The sequence below is a fragment of the Bos indicus x Bos taurus genome, chromosome 16 (genome assembly GCF_003369695.1).
Source record: "Bos indicus x Bos taurus breed Angus x Brahman F1 hybrid chromosome 16, Bos_hybrid_MaternalHap_v2.0, whole genome shotgun sequence".
NCBI lineage: Eukaryota > Metazoa > Chordata > Mammalia > Artiodactyla > Bovidae > Bos > Bos indicus x Bos taurus.
In genome coordinates this window covers 35632597-35648256 of record NC_040091.1, presented here as the reverse complement: position 1 = coordinate 35648256, position 15660 = coordinate 35632597, and the positions used below count along the sequence as shown (strand labels likewise).

Here is a 15660-nt window from a genome sequence, read left to right as displayed (position 1 = left end):
AAGTGCGGGATTTATTTGTTTGGTGGGGACCAAGGCGCCGCTCCCATTTCAGTCTCTGCAGTTTCTCATGAGATATTATAGCATCACTGAAGTCTGGTAAGAAAGCAAATTCCTGATAGAAGCAGACATGGCATCACTCTCAAGTCCCCACTGGGACTGGATACAGACGTAAATGTTGTTACACAGATTTATTTATGTGTGAGAATATGCATTCTTAGTCCATTCATCTGCAAACCACAAACATGTGTCACTGAGGAAGCCACAACCTTTCAGAGACTGAATAATTCCCCAGTCTCCACACAGCTCCAGTGGCTGCTTGCCATGCATCAGGCTGTCCCCCATCAGCACGCTGAGGCTGTCCAGGTGTAGACCATGTCGCAGGGACCAACAGTTTTGAATTGAGCATGTGTTTCCTTTCCTAAATGTTTCTTTTCCAGATTCATAGCCTTTCCTCAGGTTCACTGCATAATATGTTTTGACCAAAAAAAAAAAAAAAAACCTTCCTCAGAATCAGCATAGATAACCCATTAGTTTTCCTTCAGCCTTGAGTTTCTATAATGAATTTCTACTATGAGTTTCTATATGAATCTCAGATACTGTATTCTGTTCTCCACTATCTGGTCTCCCCTTCAATTATGCTGAAGTCATAAGCCAGAGATTTTTTTTTTAATTCCTAGATAGTTCTGGCTAACAACTACAACAAAACCAGCTCATCTGAATATTCTCCTCTTCCTACCCCAAAGCACTCTATCAAAGCTTATCTTTAACTACTGATTTCATTGTCCAGCTTTTAATACAAGATGGATAATGTTTGCATTCCCATTTCCCGTGAAACCATGACAGGGACAAAGATGACCTCATAGCCATCTCCATGTGGCATCTGCCCCCCCCACCCCTGCTCAGATGCCTACTACAGCACTACTCCCAGAAGCCTGGTGGGAAGGGCAGCTTCTACAATGCTTCCTCTGAGCAGGTTGGAAGCTGTTATTACGGAGATGGAGACACCCACATTTTGAGAAAGTAAGACTGGATGTTACATTTTTAAGCAGCCTGCATTGAGTTTAGCTGCTTCTGGGGCTTCGATCAACCATCGCCTGGCACTGCATGAAGCATGAAGCACTCATTTTAGGGGCTGATGGGCCCTTTGAGCTTCAGCAAAATCAATCATATCTGTCATCAGTTGGGGTGGCGTGGCTGTCGTAATCATTGTGCCATATTTCTAATTTAGAAATGTATTTGCTGCCTTCATGTCAGTGCTTCCTCCCTTCCTATGTTCGACCTTCAAGAGTAGAAACTTCAGAGATGTGGCTGGTTGTCTAGTAAGTATTGGGTAACATAAGATCAGGTCCCACTTGCTGCTTAGAACAAAGTAAACCTTGCAATTCCAAATTTGTGGCTCTATACTTTCTTATTCACTCTCTTTTATTGTATTCTAGAAATAATCATTCATTCCTCTATTCATTAATTCACTTAATCAGACTGAATATGAATGGATATAAGTAAAGTTCATAAACTTTGATTCAGTTCCTAATGATGATGATAAATTTTATTTTATTTATTAATCTACCCCATTAGTTCATTTACTTCTGATGCACAGAAATCATAATCTATGGCCCAGATGATAGAACCAGGGTGCAGAAGTTGTGACTTGTTCAAAGTTCTGAACTCAATTCCAACAGGTCTATCTGCCTCCAGATCCCACATGCTTTGCATAGTACTGAGTCCTCTGAATCTCGATGAGAAAATAAGACCTGGAAAATTGGAGTATTAGGTAACAATACAGTGGGCATCTCACAGTGAAAACAAAGAAGAAAGTGGTTATTTTAGCTGGAAGGGAGACACTGCAGGTGGAGTTGTCCCCACCAACTGCGGGATTGGGCAACCATGATGCAGTGTGGCCGGTGAAAATTAACATGAGTCAAAACAAATGTGCTTACTGACCAGCCCTGGGCTTGCAATGGTGAGCTGGAAATTCATTTCCAAGAGAGTGATTTGGAAAATAGTTAGGGACTTTCCTATTCTAATTTAAAATGACAGATATATCTAGAACTGTGTTCCCCCTTTTGTGATACATATTTGAACACTTTGATATATAGTGCTCCAAAATGCCACAAGAGGACAGACATGACCGTATTGAATTCTTTCTCTGACCCCTGGAGTTCAGGGCCTCTCTGCAGAGAAGGGCACTTTGGTGACTCCAGAGTCATTTAGTCCCACTTGAACTCTTCCCCCAGCTCTGCAGAAGTCAGTTGACTCCAAGGTTGCTTTCCTTTATGCATAACTGCAATTGGGTTTTACTTTTTTCATTTTTGCAAAAATAATTCAAATAGGTTCTGATATAGCACCTACTGGGGATGCCAGGCCACAGGCAAATTAGTCTTACCTAAAATTTTCTCATTCTTTGTAGCTTACCTGGCAAAGCATTTATTAATCAAGAGGATTGACCACAAGCAGATTCTGTTTATTTAAGACACTTTTCAGTGATTTGCCTGTCAGAAAGGGGTGTCCTCTTTTTGACTGGATGTGGAATGTAGGCCAATCTCAACATATCCCAAGTCTATAAATGTTGAATTTCTCCACATCCACAGCTGAACTAGATTATAAAAGTGTATATGCTTGTCATATACTAATGACCCCTCAAGGAGCTCACTGTACTGATCACCATTGTGAAACAAGATGCTATACAGTATTCTGTCTTTTGATCAAAAGCTAAATATGTGGTGCTGACAAGTAATAGGACTTTAGAATGTTGTTTAGTCGCTAATGTTGTTTAGTCGCTAAGTTTTGTGAACCCATGAACTATAGTCTGGGAGGCTCCTCTGTCTATGGGATTTCCCAGGTAAAATACTGGAGTGGATTGCCATTTTCTTGTTCAGGAGATCACTCCTGACCAAGGGGTAAAACCTATGTCTCCTGCATCACAGGCAGATTGTTTACCACTGAGCCACCTGCAAGGCCCAGAACATTAGAACAGAGTATTTTAAACAAGGTGTTAATTGAGAAGCAGAAGAGTGACATGTTAGGTCCTCAGTCATGTTTGACTCTTTGTGACCCCATGGATTGTAGCCCACCAAGCTCCTCTGTCCATGGAATTCTCCAGGCAAGAATATTGGAGTGGGTTTCCATTTCCTTCTCCAGGGTATCTTCTTGACCCTGGGATTGGAACCTGGGTCTTCTGCTTTGCAGGCAGACTCTTTATCATCTGAGTCATCAGGGAATTCTAGGAAGCATAGAAAATAGAAGTAAGACAGAATTAGAGGCTGGATTGACCAGAAGAAGCTTCTCTAAAATGTTGTTTGAGGATGGGCTGAGCGCTAAAGAATGGGATGGGAAATACTGTTTACTCTTGTTTTGAAAAAAGCTGATGTATGGCTTCCTCAGGTAACCCCTTCTAGTTTGTTAACTTGTAAATGCTGGGTTTTCTCCCAGTTTTTAGGGTAGGACATCTGTGGTGTGTGCTTCTCTGGCATCCCACAAAGTGGGATATGGTTGAGGATGTGATACTAACTGATGCTGGGCCATAGGGCATGGCCCCATTTGTTCTCGTGCACACCAGTGAAGTACACAGCCTAAAAGTGGAGCCTCTGGGATGACCCCCAAAGAATCCAGTTGTCCTACTTGCTGACAGGTCAGACATGTAACAAATAGATGCTGGTGCTACAAGGCCTGACCTTGTGTTCAAGTCTCAGTAATCAATAATAAATGGCTTCCTGAATGTCTCAGTGGTAAAGAATCTGCCTGCAATACAGGACATGAGGGTACAATCCCTGGGTTGGGAATATACTCTAGAGAGGGAAATGGCAACTCATTCCAGTATTCTTGTCTGGGAAATCCCATCAACAGAACCTGGTGGACTATAGTCTATGGGATTGCAAAAGAATCAGACATGACTTAGCAACTAAACAAAACAAATCAATAATAAAGGTGAAGTTTGATAAAATCTATACTGAGTCACTTTCTGTTGAGAAAGAGTCAAAACCCTTTCCTTTAACTATTAAAAATTGCATAAATTCTCAAGCAAACCTCCAACAATAAGTAAATTGTCCTTTTTAAATTCTATCTCTACTCTCCTTTTTAAAATGAATGTGATGATATATATCTGAGTAAGGTCTGTGACATGTCATGTTCTCATAGAAAAGGAGAATGCCATCTGTCAGCTGTGGCTCAATTTGTGGTTACGTACTGGACAGCAATCATTTATTGATTCTAGCTGAATCCATTGATAATTTCAGAGCTTTAATAATCTTAGATGAGAAAATCCTGTATCTGTTTTAAAAATCACCTCCATTTGCAAGGGCCTTCTTCAATTCATACCTAAGACATTATTTAATTTCTTTCCATCTTCTTCAAACTTATCTAATTCAAGAAATTGTACACGTGGTTCTATGTTATCAAGTTCTCACTTAGTTTTGAAACAACCTTCTGGTCCTGTCCCCTTGCCTACAGTTCAGTTCAGTCACTCAGTCGTGCCCAACTCTTGGTGACCCCATGGACTGCAGCATACCAGGCTTCCTTGTCGGTCACCAACTCCCAAAACTTGCTCAAACTCATGTCCAACAAGTCGGTGATGCCATACTCCTGCCTATAGATGGCATTAAAAGTAGTTTACAGTGAGAAATTATGCTCCAGTAGCCACTCATCCAAAAGTGATAGGGGAAACACACACAGAGGGACAATTAGCTCTTTGTAAAGGGATATATAAGGATCCTGATAGAAGAGCTTCAGTAGTAGACTCATTTCAGTAAATTGCATAAAAACGACCATATAATCAAAGCTGTTTTTTCCAGTAGTCATGTATGGATTGTCAGAGTTGGTCTATAAAGAAAACTGAGCACTGAACAATTGATATTTTGAATTGTGGTCCTGGATAAGACTCTTGAGAGTCCCTTGGACTGCAAGGAGATCAACCAATCAATCTGAAGGGAAATCAACCCTGAATATTCATTGGAAGGACTGATGCTGAAGATGAAGCCCCAATACTTGGGCCACCTAATGTGAAGAGCTAAGTCATTGGAAAAGACCCTGATGCTGGGAAAGATTGAAGGCAAAAGGAAGAGAAGGCAGCAGAGGATGAGATGGTTAGATAGCATCACTGACTTTGAGCAAACTCATGGAGAGAGTGGAGGACAGGGAAGCCAGGCATGCTGGAGTCCATGGGGTCACAAAGAGTCAGACACAACTTAGTGACTGAACAACAGCAATGTTACTGACAGAACTTTCTCTTCTTCTTGCAAGGGAAGGCCTGTTTGATTGTTTTAATTGGTCTGGAAATGTATGGCAGTGCTCAGTATGAAGTGTACTTTGCCATAAAACTGCCTGCCGTGACCTGGTAATCCACAAGGAATCTGGAACCACACTGAACTCCTCCCCTTCTGCCCTCAGGAAGCCCATCACCATAGTTTATGAAACCCTTATCTTGTGCTTCCTTGTAGTCTCTTTTAATTTCCTGACAAGTTCCTATGTCCTTGTCCCCGTGTCTTGTTCTGAACGTTTAAATTCTATTTTTTCCTTCTGAGGAGTTATTACTAGGGCTTTCTCTTATTGGAATATTTTGTGTGTGCATGACATCCTCAGAAACTAAATGGAGGCACATTTATCTTGTTCTAAAATTCAGAATCCTGACTGTATTGAAACAGCAGTTCCCTCTATGAATGGTGTTTGGGAGGCTTATTGATTGGGGCTCTTTCTTCCTCTGTATTTTTACTTTCATAAAGTAGAAGTAATTTTTACCAAAACCCAAACTCTTGCCTTACCCTCTTAATCAAAGATTCTGTAAAATAATCTACACTTGACCTCATGATTTTATAACAAAAACAAAGCAACATGAAAATCCCCAATATCAAGTAAGAACAAAAAACTGGCTGGGACCAAGATGGAAATACACAAATAAGCATGTATGACACATTCCTGAGGGTATTCTAGAAATTTACTGAACAGCAATCCCCCACAGAGAAACCTCATAGACAAACTGTCAGTTGAACAGGAGACTTTTGGTCTGGCCACTACCAAAAATGAAGCCATAGGAACTGGTAGTTGAAAAAAGCAATGGATAACTTTTGTCCCCCTTTGAAGCTTAAAATGTCATTTTTTAAAAAAATGCAAGCCTCTCTTTCCCATTTCATTCCAAATGTATTTAACTATCCAAATAATCTGAAAGTAGATCAGTAAAAACTTAAAGAAATATCAGTCTAGCATAATGATTTCCAATAGTTTTGGGAACTGGATTTAGCCTAATGTAGTGTTGCCTTGGGGCTTTCCTGGTGGCTCAGATGGTAAAGAATCTGCCTATAAAACAGGAGACCCAGTTTCAACCCATGGATCAGAAAGATCCCCTGAGATGGTAATCGCAACCCACTCCAGTATCCTTGCCTGGAGAATTCCATGGACAGAGGAGTCTGGTGGGCTATAGTCTATGGGGTCACAAAGAGTCAGACATGACTGAGTGACTACTGTACACTATTACCTTAGGTGGATTTCTGCCTCAGCACATCTTAAAATGTTTGGCAATCAACTTTTATATATTGTATCTAAAGAGTGCTCTAAAAATTCTGGAAAATATTTTGTGCTCCCTGATGTAAGAAAAACTGCATTCTACTCCATCTCTTTTAATCCTAATTTTCATTATCAACAAATCCCTCCTCTGGGTAAACTTGAATCTAGCACTTGCTAGAATCCTCAGGGATCACAAACCAACAGAATCCAAATGAAAACTTATTAGGGCCATTTATGAGTCATTTAATGTTTTCATTAGGAAGAGAAAGTCCTTGTTCTGAGTCTCCTTGGAAGCACAAAATAGGGTTCTGCCTTAGCCTGTTTCCTTCCATAAATATTAAGCAGAAACACATGGAACCCACTCTAGATAGGGCTTGGTGTTCTGATAGAGCATAATTATGTCTTGAGAAGAGAAGAATCAGAGAACAAGAACAAGTGCATAATGTGGGAAAAGAAATGGTTATGAACAAAGAGAGTGAAATTTTAGGTTCCAGTTTGGGCTTCCCTGATGGCTCAGAGGGTAAAGCGTCTGCCTGCAATGCAGGAGACCTGGGTTCGATCCCTGGGTTGGGAAGATCCTCTGGAGAAGGAAATGGCAACCCACTCTGGTATCCTTGCCTGGAAAATCCCATGAACAGAGAAACCTGGTAGGCTATAGTCCATGGGGTCTCAAATAGTTGGAGACGACTGAACAACTTCAACTTCAATAACTCAGGTTATCTTGTGTTAACTTGTTGCATCGAAGCTTGAGAATCTTCTAAGAGACCTTCCAGTTTATGAATCAGGCTTTTAAGATCTCATGACAATCTTTGCAGTATTAAGTCTACATGTAGGGAGATCTTTATATCATCAACATACAATGACCTGTGACCCCAAATCAGATTAAATTACTGACACTATTTGTTTCCCAAGCAGTTTGGGGGTGCAGATAAAGACTTTGGGGAACACATATCACACCAAAAGGACTATTTTGATCCTGAAGATCCCCAGTGGTGAAGCATTATAAGAGCCAGGAAATTCTAGATTTATTCTAGTGGACCACAACGAGCCTACCCAGGGAGGGGCCAGGGCTTGGCTTAATCTTGGAGGAGAAAGAAGGAAATGTGAAGGAGGAAGAAGACACAAAATTTCTCCTAACAATTCAACTCCTACCACGTGTCATACTTATTTGTGCTAATCCAAATGACAAACGTGTAAGGTAACTTTCATTCTTCTATAGACCAGGAAACAGATTAAATGACTCTCTCAAGGCTATTTATTTATTCAAAAAATACTTACTATGTACCAGGAACTGTTTTAGGTGCCAAATAAACACTGGCAGACTAGGTAAAAACTATTTTTATACAGCCTATATTTTATTTTAATATTTTTCAAATACAGTTAAAAAAGTGCATATTAAATTATCAGACCATACAAATAACATATAAATACATGCACACATATATATTTGAAACAAAGTTTTTATCTACATACACAATAACTTTAGTATGTACAATGCAGTCTCTGATATTTTCTATTCAATCTCTTCTTCTTTTTTAAAGCTCAGCTGGTCCTAACCAATTAAACTGATTTCATGATCTACTAGTAAGTTACAACCTGTATTTTGAAAGCATGGTTCTGGTTAACTGGATTGGAATGAACTAATACTGATATTAGTCAATGTTTCCTCAAGGCCTGAGGAGCTCGCTGTATCTTTTTTAGTGTCTAGTTTAGTGGCAAGGAGGAACATGAGACGTGAGAGAAAACTGTCCATCTTTTTGCAGCCTGGAATGGTTTAGCAGAGGTCATCCAGCTCTGATTTGGGTCTCCCATAATGTTGAAACTGTATCTCTCCTTTATAACATGTTTTCTGTTTGCTCCCAGCAGTATAGTTTTATCTTTTCCCTCTAACCTTTTGTTCTTCCCACATAGGCTGACAACAGAATATCCAGGCCACTATGGTGAGGAGATGGACATGATTTCCTACAATTATGATTATTATATGCGAGGGGCAACAACCACTTTCTCTGCAGTGGAAAGGTGAGCCTTCCCCATGGGCAAGGTTGGAGTGGTCAGAACCAGCTCTCTGCAAGGGTCATATCTGCAGGATTTTTGATCTGGGGTTTTCCCTATTTTAGTTTCCTACTTGGTCTAGGTTAACTAAAAGATTGACATGACAATGGAAAACAATGTGAATTGAACCTACTTCATGGAGCAGCTCACCCTTGGAGATGAGGATGGGTTCCAGATTGCTCAGAGCAGGAGATGCCAAGTTGGTATTCCATGATGGTTTATGCTCTTCCCTTCACTCAGTCTTAAAAAGCACTTTTTTTCCTGCCAAACATGTTAGAGAGGACAAAAATGATTAAAAGAGTGCCCAGTGTCAAAATGAACCCTCTCCAATACCACTTCTCTATATGATCCTCACTTTGGGTTGTGGGAAGGGAGAGAAAAGAGAAGAGAGGGGACTGGAGATGAGAAACACACAAAACTCACCAACTATATTTAGAAACAATGATCCAGCAATCCCACTGCTGGGCATACACACTGAGGAAACCAGAAGGGAAAGAGACACGTGTACCCCAATGTTCATCGCAGCACTGTTTATAATAGCCAGGACATGGAAGCAACCTAGATGCCCATCAGCAGATGAATGGATAAGAAAGCTGTGGTACATATACACAATGGAGTATTACTCAGCCATTAAAAAGAATACATTTGAATCAGTTCTAATGAGATGGATGAAACTGGAACCTATTATACAGAGTGAAGTAAGCCAGAAAGAAAAACACCAATACAGTATACTAACGCATATATATGGAATTTAGAAAGATGGTAACAATAACCCTGTGTATGAGACAGCAAAAGAGACACTGATGTATAGATTAGTCTTATGGACTCTGTGGGAGAGGGAGAGGGTGGAGAGATTTGGGAGAATGACATTGAAACATGTATAATATCATGTATGAAACAAGTCGCCAGTCCAGGTTCGATGCACGATACTGGATGCTTGGGGCTGGTGCACTGGGATGACCCAGAGGGAGGGTATGGGGAGGGAGGAGGGAGGAGGGTTCAGGATGGGGAACACAGTTATACCTGTGGCGGATTCATTTCGATATTTGGCAAAACTAATACAATATTGTAAAGTTTAAAAATAAAATAAAATTTTTTAAAAAATGGAGAACTTCAGAGAAAAACAGTACTAATTTTTTAAAACCCCTTTCTCTCATAATCAGTTTCCAATTTTATCACAAATACATCAAAGCAAAACAATAAGAGGAAAATAAAAATTCTTCTCCCTGCTAATAAAGAAAGAGATATGAATAAATTCAGGTGTTAGAAGGTTGATTTGACCTACTTATAGTTAGGTGATCATCACTTTGCACAGCAAATGAATTCCTGAAAAGTTACCAATAACTGTTTAGCAAATGAACAAAACCTAACTCATTAATTCATTAAATAATAGAATGACAAATTTGGTTGGGACATTTTGGTGTATATTTATGTTTTTAAGTGCAATGATATCATACCTAATTGGAGTTAACTTATTTAATATGACCTTTAATTAAAAAAAAATTAAACAGAAAAAACAAACATGAACGAAATCTGAAAAGATGCAATACAGGTTTCAGGCTCAATGAACAAAAACCCTTACATTTATTCATAGAAAACCCCCTCAGTTCTCACACATTAATTGTTTGCATTTTACATACCTTTTTATCTAGCTTAGTTATTATTTTCTCAACCCACATTTTGAAAGCATGGTTCTGGTTGACTTGATTGGAATGAACTAATATTGATATTAGTCAATGTTTCCTCAAGGCCTGAGGAGCTCGCTATATCTTTTTTAGTGTCTAGTTTAGTGGCAAGAAGGAACATGAGACATGAGAGAAAACTGTCCATCTTTTTGCAGCCTGGAATGGTTTAGCAGGCAAATTAAAAAATAAACTACAGTGAGCTATAAACTCACACCAGGCAGAATGGCCATCATCAAAAAATCTACAAGCAATAAATTCTGGAGAGGGTGTGGAGAAAAGGGAACCCTCTTACACTGTTGGTGGGAATGTAAATTGATACAGCCACTATGGAAGATGGTCTGGAGAATCTTTAAAAAGCTAGGAATAAAATCATCATATGATCCAGCAATCCCACTCCTAGGCATATGCCCTGAGGAAACCAAAATTGAAAAAAACACATGTATCCCACTGTTCTTAGCAGCATTATTTACAATAGCTAGAACATGGAAGCAACCTAGATGTCCATTGACAGATGGATGGATAAAGAAGCTGTGGTACATATACACAAAGGAATATTATTCAGCTGTAAAAAAGGAACACATTTGAATCAGTTCTAATGAGGTGGATGAACCTAGAGCCTATTACAGAGAGTGAAGTAAGAAAGATAAATATCATATACTAATGCATGTGTATGCAATCTAGAAAAATGGTACTGATGAATTTATTTGCAGGGTAGCAATGGAGAAACAGACATAGAGAATAGACTTATGGAGGGAGAGGGTGAGATGTGTGGAGTGAGTACCATGGAGACATACATTACCATATGTAAAATAGATAGCCAATGGGAATTTGCTGTATGACTCAGGAAACTCAAACAGGGGCTCTGTAACAATCTAGAGGGGTGGGATGGGGAGGGAGATGGGAGGGAGGTTCAAGAGGGAGGGGACATATGTATTCCTATGGCTGATTCATGTTGATATTTGACAGAAAACAACAAAATTATGTAAAGCAATTATCCTTCAATTAAAAAAAAATTTTAATGAATAGGGAAGATATTACTTCTCACCAGTTAAAATAAAACAGCTGAATGATGTGACACACATAAAACTATATTTAAGAAAAAGAAAAGGAAAAACCTAAGAACTCAAAGCCCTGAAGGGCAACTCTGGACAACAGTATAGAAGGGTGCTCAATGTTCCTAATGACGTTTCCAACTCAATGAGAAAATTAGTTCGGCATTTTCTGTTTAAGGAGACAGGAAGGAATACAGTAAAGAGAGTACACCATCCAAAATTTCCTCAAAATAAATATATTTTGACAGCTAAAATGTCCAGTGGCTATTGACTTGGACATTTTCAGTTATGTAGTTTAACCTAAAATCTTGGAAAACTGAGCTATTATATCATGCATTTGTTTACAATTAATATACCCATGCAATTTTGCCACGGTCACTAACAATCAGTGGTGTGAAGATCCACAACTTGGATTTCTCCCGCTCTGCTGAAAGATGCTGAGGTCATCACCTTCAAGAAATATTTTCAGTGTAGGACTCATTGGGCAAGAGCTTTTCCTCCACAGGCAGATCATAGTGGTTTTCTCCTGGAATGGAGTTGCCCAGCTGGGGCACAGATAGCTCTTTGTTGCAGGAGCCTTTCCCATGCATTCCAGATGTTCAGCAGCAGCCGGACCCCTCCACACTAGATGACAATAGTGACCTCCCCTCCCCCAGAGTTGTGACGACAACAACAATAAAAAACTCTGAGAAGCAAAACTGCCCCTTCTTGAGAACCACCATCCAGGAGGGAAATCAGAGACTAAGCCTGATTCTTATAACTTGGTTCTTTTACAACCAAGTCTAAATTTTGCTTAGCATCAATTAAAGCCTTTTGAAAGAGCAGCGTGAATGCCTGGCTCAAGGTCTTATTTAGCTATGTCTGTTGGCATAGAGATAAATCAGACTTGTCTACAGTAATGAAATTTATTTCATAAACTCACATGCCACCGATTTCCTAACCTCCATCTGAAACAAGCCATGTTCTCTGTTAACAACTGCAGGAATAAATACTAATAAATAACTGGTTACCCAGGCTCTTGATAACTTTTTATACTTGGGCAGCCTATGCCCATTACTCTAAACAACCTCGAGCAGCAGACTCAAATTACAAAGCCTGCCTTACTGTGTGAGCAGCCTGTTCCATAGCTGTTGGCAAGTTACCTCCCAGAACTTGAGAGTGGTCAGTCCCACCTTCCAGATTTGCAGCTTGATAACGATCTTATCAGTGTTGGTGTCTAAGAAAAATCTGGGAAGAAGCCTTTCAGACTGAAGAGGAAGAAGAATATTCTAAGGTTAAATGACCCCACTGTGCTTGAGAAGCATTTGCGTGGCCATATACGGAATGACTTTTTTTGCCCTTCATCAAGACTTTGCAAAAGATATGACAGCCGTGTTCTCAATGGGGGTATGGGTGTCAAGTTACGGAGTCATTGTGGTATCAGATAAAGAGCAAGATTTGAGTCCAACAAACTTGGAACTTGCAATTGTCATCTAATTATGTTAATAAAGTTCATGTTTCTCTGAGTCCACTTCTCCACCTAAACAATGACATATTGTGAGGATTAAATGAGAAAATATGTAAAGCATCTAGTACAATGCTGGACATGTTGGAGGACTCAGCGAATAGTGGTTACAGTTGTCATTACCATCGCTGCTATCGTTGTTAAATAGTATCAGACCAGAAGAGTACTATGCAGAGTAGGCTTTCAATATATTTTTGTTAAATAGGTGAACAAAGGACTTGGGCTAGTCCTTAGCAAAGAATGTTCCTTGAAAGGCATCCACACTATATTTTTCAAAACTAAACAATTCTGTTTTCTCATACCTATGCCTGACCATCTAAACAAACATGCAATTCAGTTTCTGTCATGCAAAAATAACAGGGACTTTCCTTTTCATGTTAAGGCTTTTAGAGTTGTTTTCTCTCTGTCCATTTCCCTGTGATAGTGTTTTCTGAAGAGGGTACAGCACAGAGCCCAGCACATTGTACGTTCTCAGAAAAAGAAAGAATGAGCGATGGATAGCCAATGTAAGAGATGATTCTCAACAATGAAATGAAGAAAATGTTAAATAAATGCTTTTATCCCAAGCTGTTAACCTGTATGTCCAAGAAGGTGCTTTTGAGATGGACCAGTGATCAGCTGATCACTGGTGATAAACAGGACCTAAACACACTGGCAACCTAGTTAGTCCCGTCCAAGATGCACCTTGAACTGGGAGGAGGGGTCCAGGAGTCCTGACCTCATAGACAATTACCAATAGGTTTTCTAGAGACTTCTTAGAGATGTTTCCTGAGAGGAAAGTGAGATTAGCTGTCCCTTACGTTCCTAAATTCTCCAAAGATTGCTCATTGCTTTATTCTTCCCAAGGTGTCTTTTCTCACTGACATTAGCTCTCTGACTCTCTCCCTACAGGGATCGCCAGTGGAAATTCATAATGTGCCGGATGACTGACTATGACTGTGAATTTGCAAATGTTTAGATCTGCAACCTACCAATCTGAGTGAAGGGAAGAGGTCCAGGAGGCCTGAGGACTCCACAGACGTTAACATCAGCAGGGACTCCTAAGTGGTTTCTGTTGCTCTCTTTTCTTCTGCTCAAGCTGGTTGGTAGCTGGAATGCCAGTTTTCTGGGCCTTCTGACTAGTATCACGCTTATAATAAAATCCCTAATTTCTCACTTTCAACATGTTCCATAGAAACCCTTTTGTATGAGTGACGATGGCTGTGTTGCACACCATATATTCTGTGTGCACAGGCACAGCCTGAAAACAAGCCTAGTTGCTTGAGCACCTGTCTCAGCCTTGCTGTTGCTTTTACTACCCAGTGAGTTGCCTAGTGCTGAGCAGTACCTGTGAGGAGGTTTAGCAGTGGAATGAAGGGGCAGAAATTGAAGAAGGGGACCAGGAATGCTCTCTGGAGCTCTGTCTGTTTGAAGGAAACCTAGGATCTTCACAGAGAACAGACCTTCTGCCTTAGGGCGACCTGCTTCCACTCTCCCACTCCGCATAAGCCAAGCTTGCCTAGAAGTTCAAGTGCAGAGCTCTGTGCTCCAGGAGGGAGGAGACTGGGAGGTGAAATGGGGAGGTGAAATTGTTTGGGCCTGAAAGACTGAGGATTGGAAGAATTTCCTAAACTGGAAGAAGATTGTTACATGCCCAGTAATGAAAATGAGCACAGGAACCAGAGAAACCTGTGAGAATCAGTCTCAAGTAAGACAAAAACAAGGAGGATGAGAGAGGTCAGAGAATGGGACTCAAGTTAGGAACCTGGAGGAAAACTGAAAAAGGAGTTTGACTTGCCAGCACCTGGAAAAACTGGCAAAGGCCCTGTAGTTGTGCGAGCTACTGGCAAACTCATGTTGACTGGTTTCCATTTTCTGGATGGAAAAGGCTGCCCTGGGGGATCTACTTCTTTTCAATGTGTAGTTTAGGGGTGTCTTTTGCAGAGATGGCACTATCATTCCTCCTCCTGTGATGTCCCCATCCCCAGCCCTTTGTACTCTCTTCATCATAAAAAGAATAAAAATATTAACATTCACTATGTTGCAAATGTTAAGGGTCATTTTTCTCTCTCTGTGCGAAGCCACTTCAATCATGTCTGACTCTTTGCGATCCTACGGATTGTAGCCCTCCATGCTCCTCTGTCCATGGGATTCTCCAGGCAAGAATACTGGGGTGAGTTGCCATTTGCTTCTCCATTTTGCTCTCTGCTGCTGCTGCTGCTAAGTCGCTTCAGTCGTGTCCGACCCCATAGATGGCAGCCCACCAGGCTTCCCCATCCTTGGGGTTCTCCAGGCAAGAACACTGGAGTGGGTTGCCATTTCCTTCTCCAATGCATGAAAGTGAAAAGTGAAAGTGAAGTCGCTCAGTCGTGTCCGACTCTTAGCGACCCCATGGACTGCAGCCCACCAGGCTCCTCCATCCATGGGATTTTCCAGGCAAGAGTACTGGAGTGGGGTGCCATCGCCTTCTCCGACTTTGCTCTCTACTCTTCCCCTTTCTGATTATTCAGAAAATATAGCTTCTCATTGTGATTTGTGCCAAGCACCATGCAGGGCACCAGGAATCCAATAATGATAATGACAGAGTATGAGAAATCCAATAAATAAAGCATAAAGTGCTAAGTGCTTTCATTAAGGATTGGATAAAGGGTGGAATCACATTTCTTTGCCTTTGAATCTAGCTGATTTGTCCTCAGCATCCTACAGACCTCCTCATGCCAATGTGTCACATGATTTTTGACCACAGGGAGCCTCTACTTTCTTTATCCACACAGTTTGCCTTTTCTTTTCAAATCTGTGCTGTGCTTCCCTTCTCTTCTCTCTCAGGAGACCCAGGCAGGCAGGCAAATCCACAGGGATCACCTACCTTGTTAGGCAACCCATCCAGGTGGTCAAG

General features: G+C 40.6%; 1 protein-coding gene across 1 annotated transcript in view; it reads left to right on the top strand.

The window, feature by feature from the left end:
* The window catches only part of DPT (dermatopontin), a 36721-nt gene extending 21918 nt beyond the window's left edge, over nucleotides 1-14803 (top strand). Inside the window, exons 3-4 of the mRNA XM_027564737.1 lie at nucleotides 8404-8511; nucleotides 13677-14803. Coding sequence (XP_027420538.1) covers nucleotides 8404-8511; nucleotides 13677-13743 — 175 coding nt within the window. The 3' untranslated portion in view covers nucleotides 13744-14803. The remainder of the gene's footprint in view (nucleotides 1-8403; nucleotides 8512-13676) is intronic.
* Nucleotides 14804-15660: the final 857 nt, after the last annotated feature.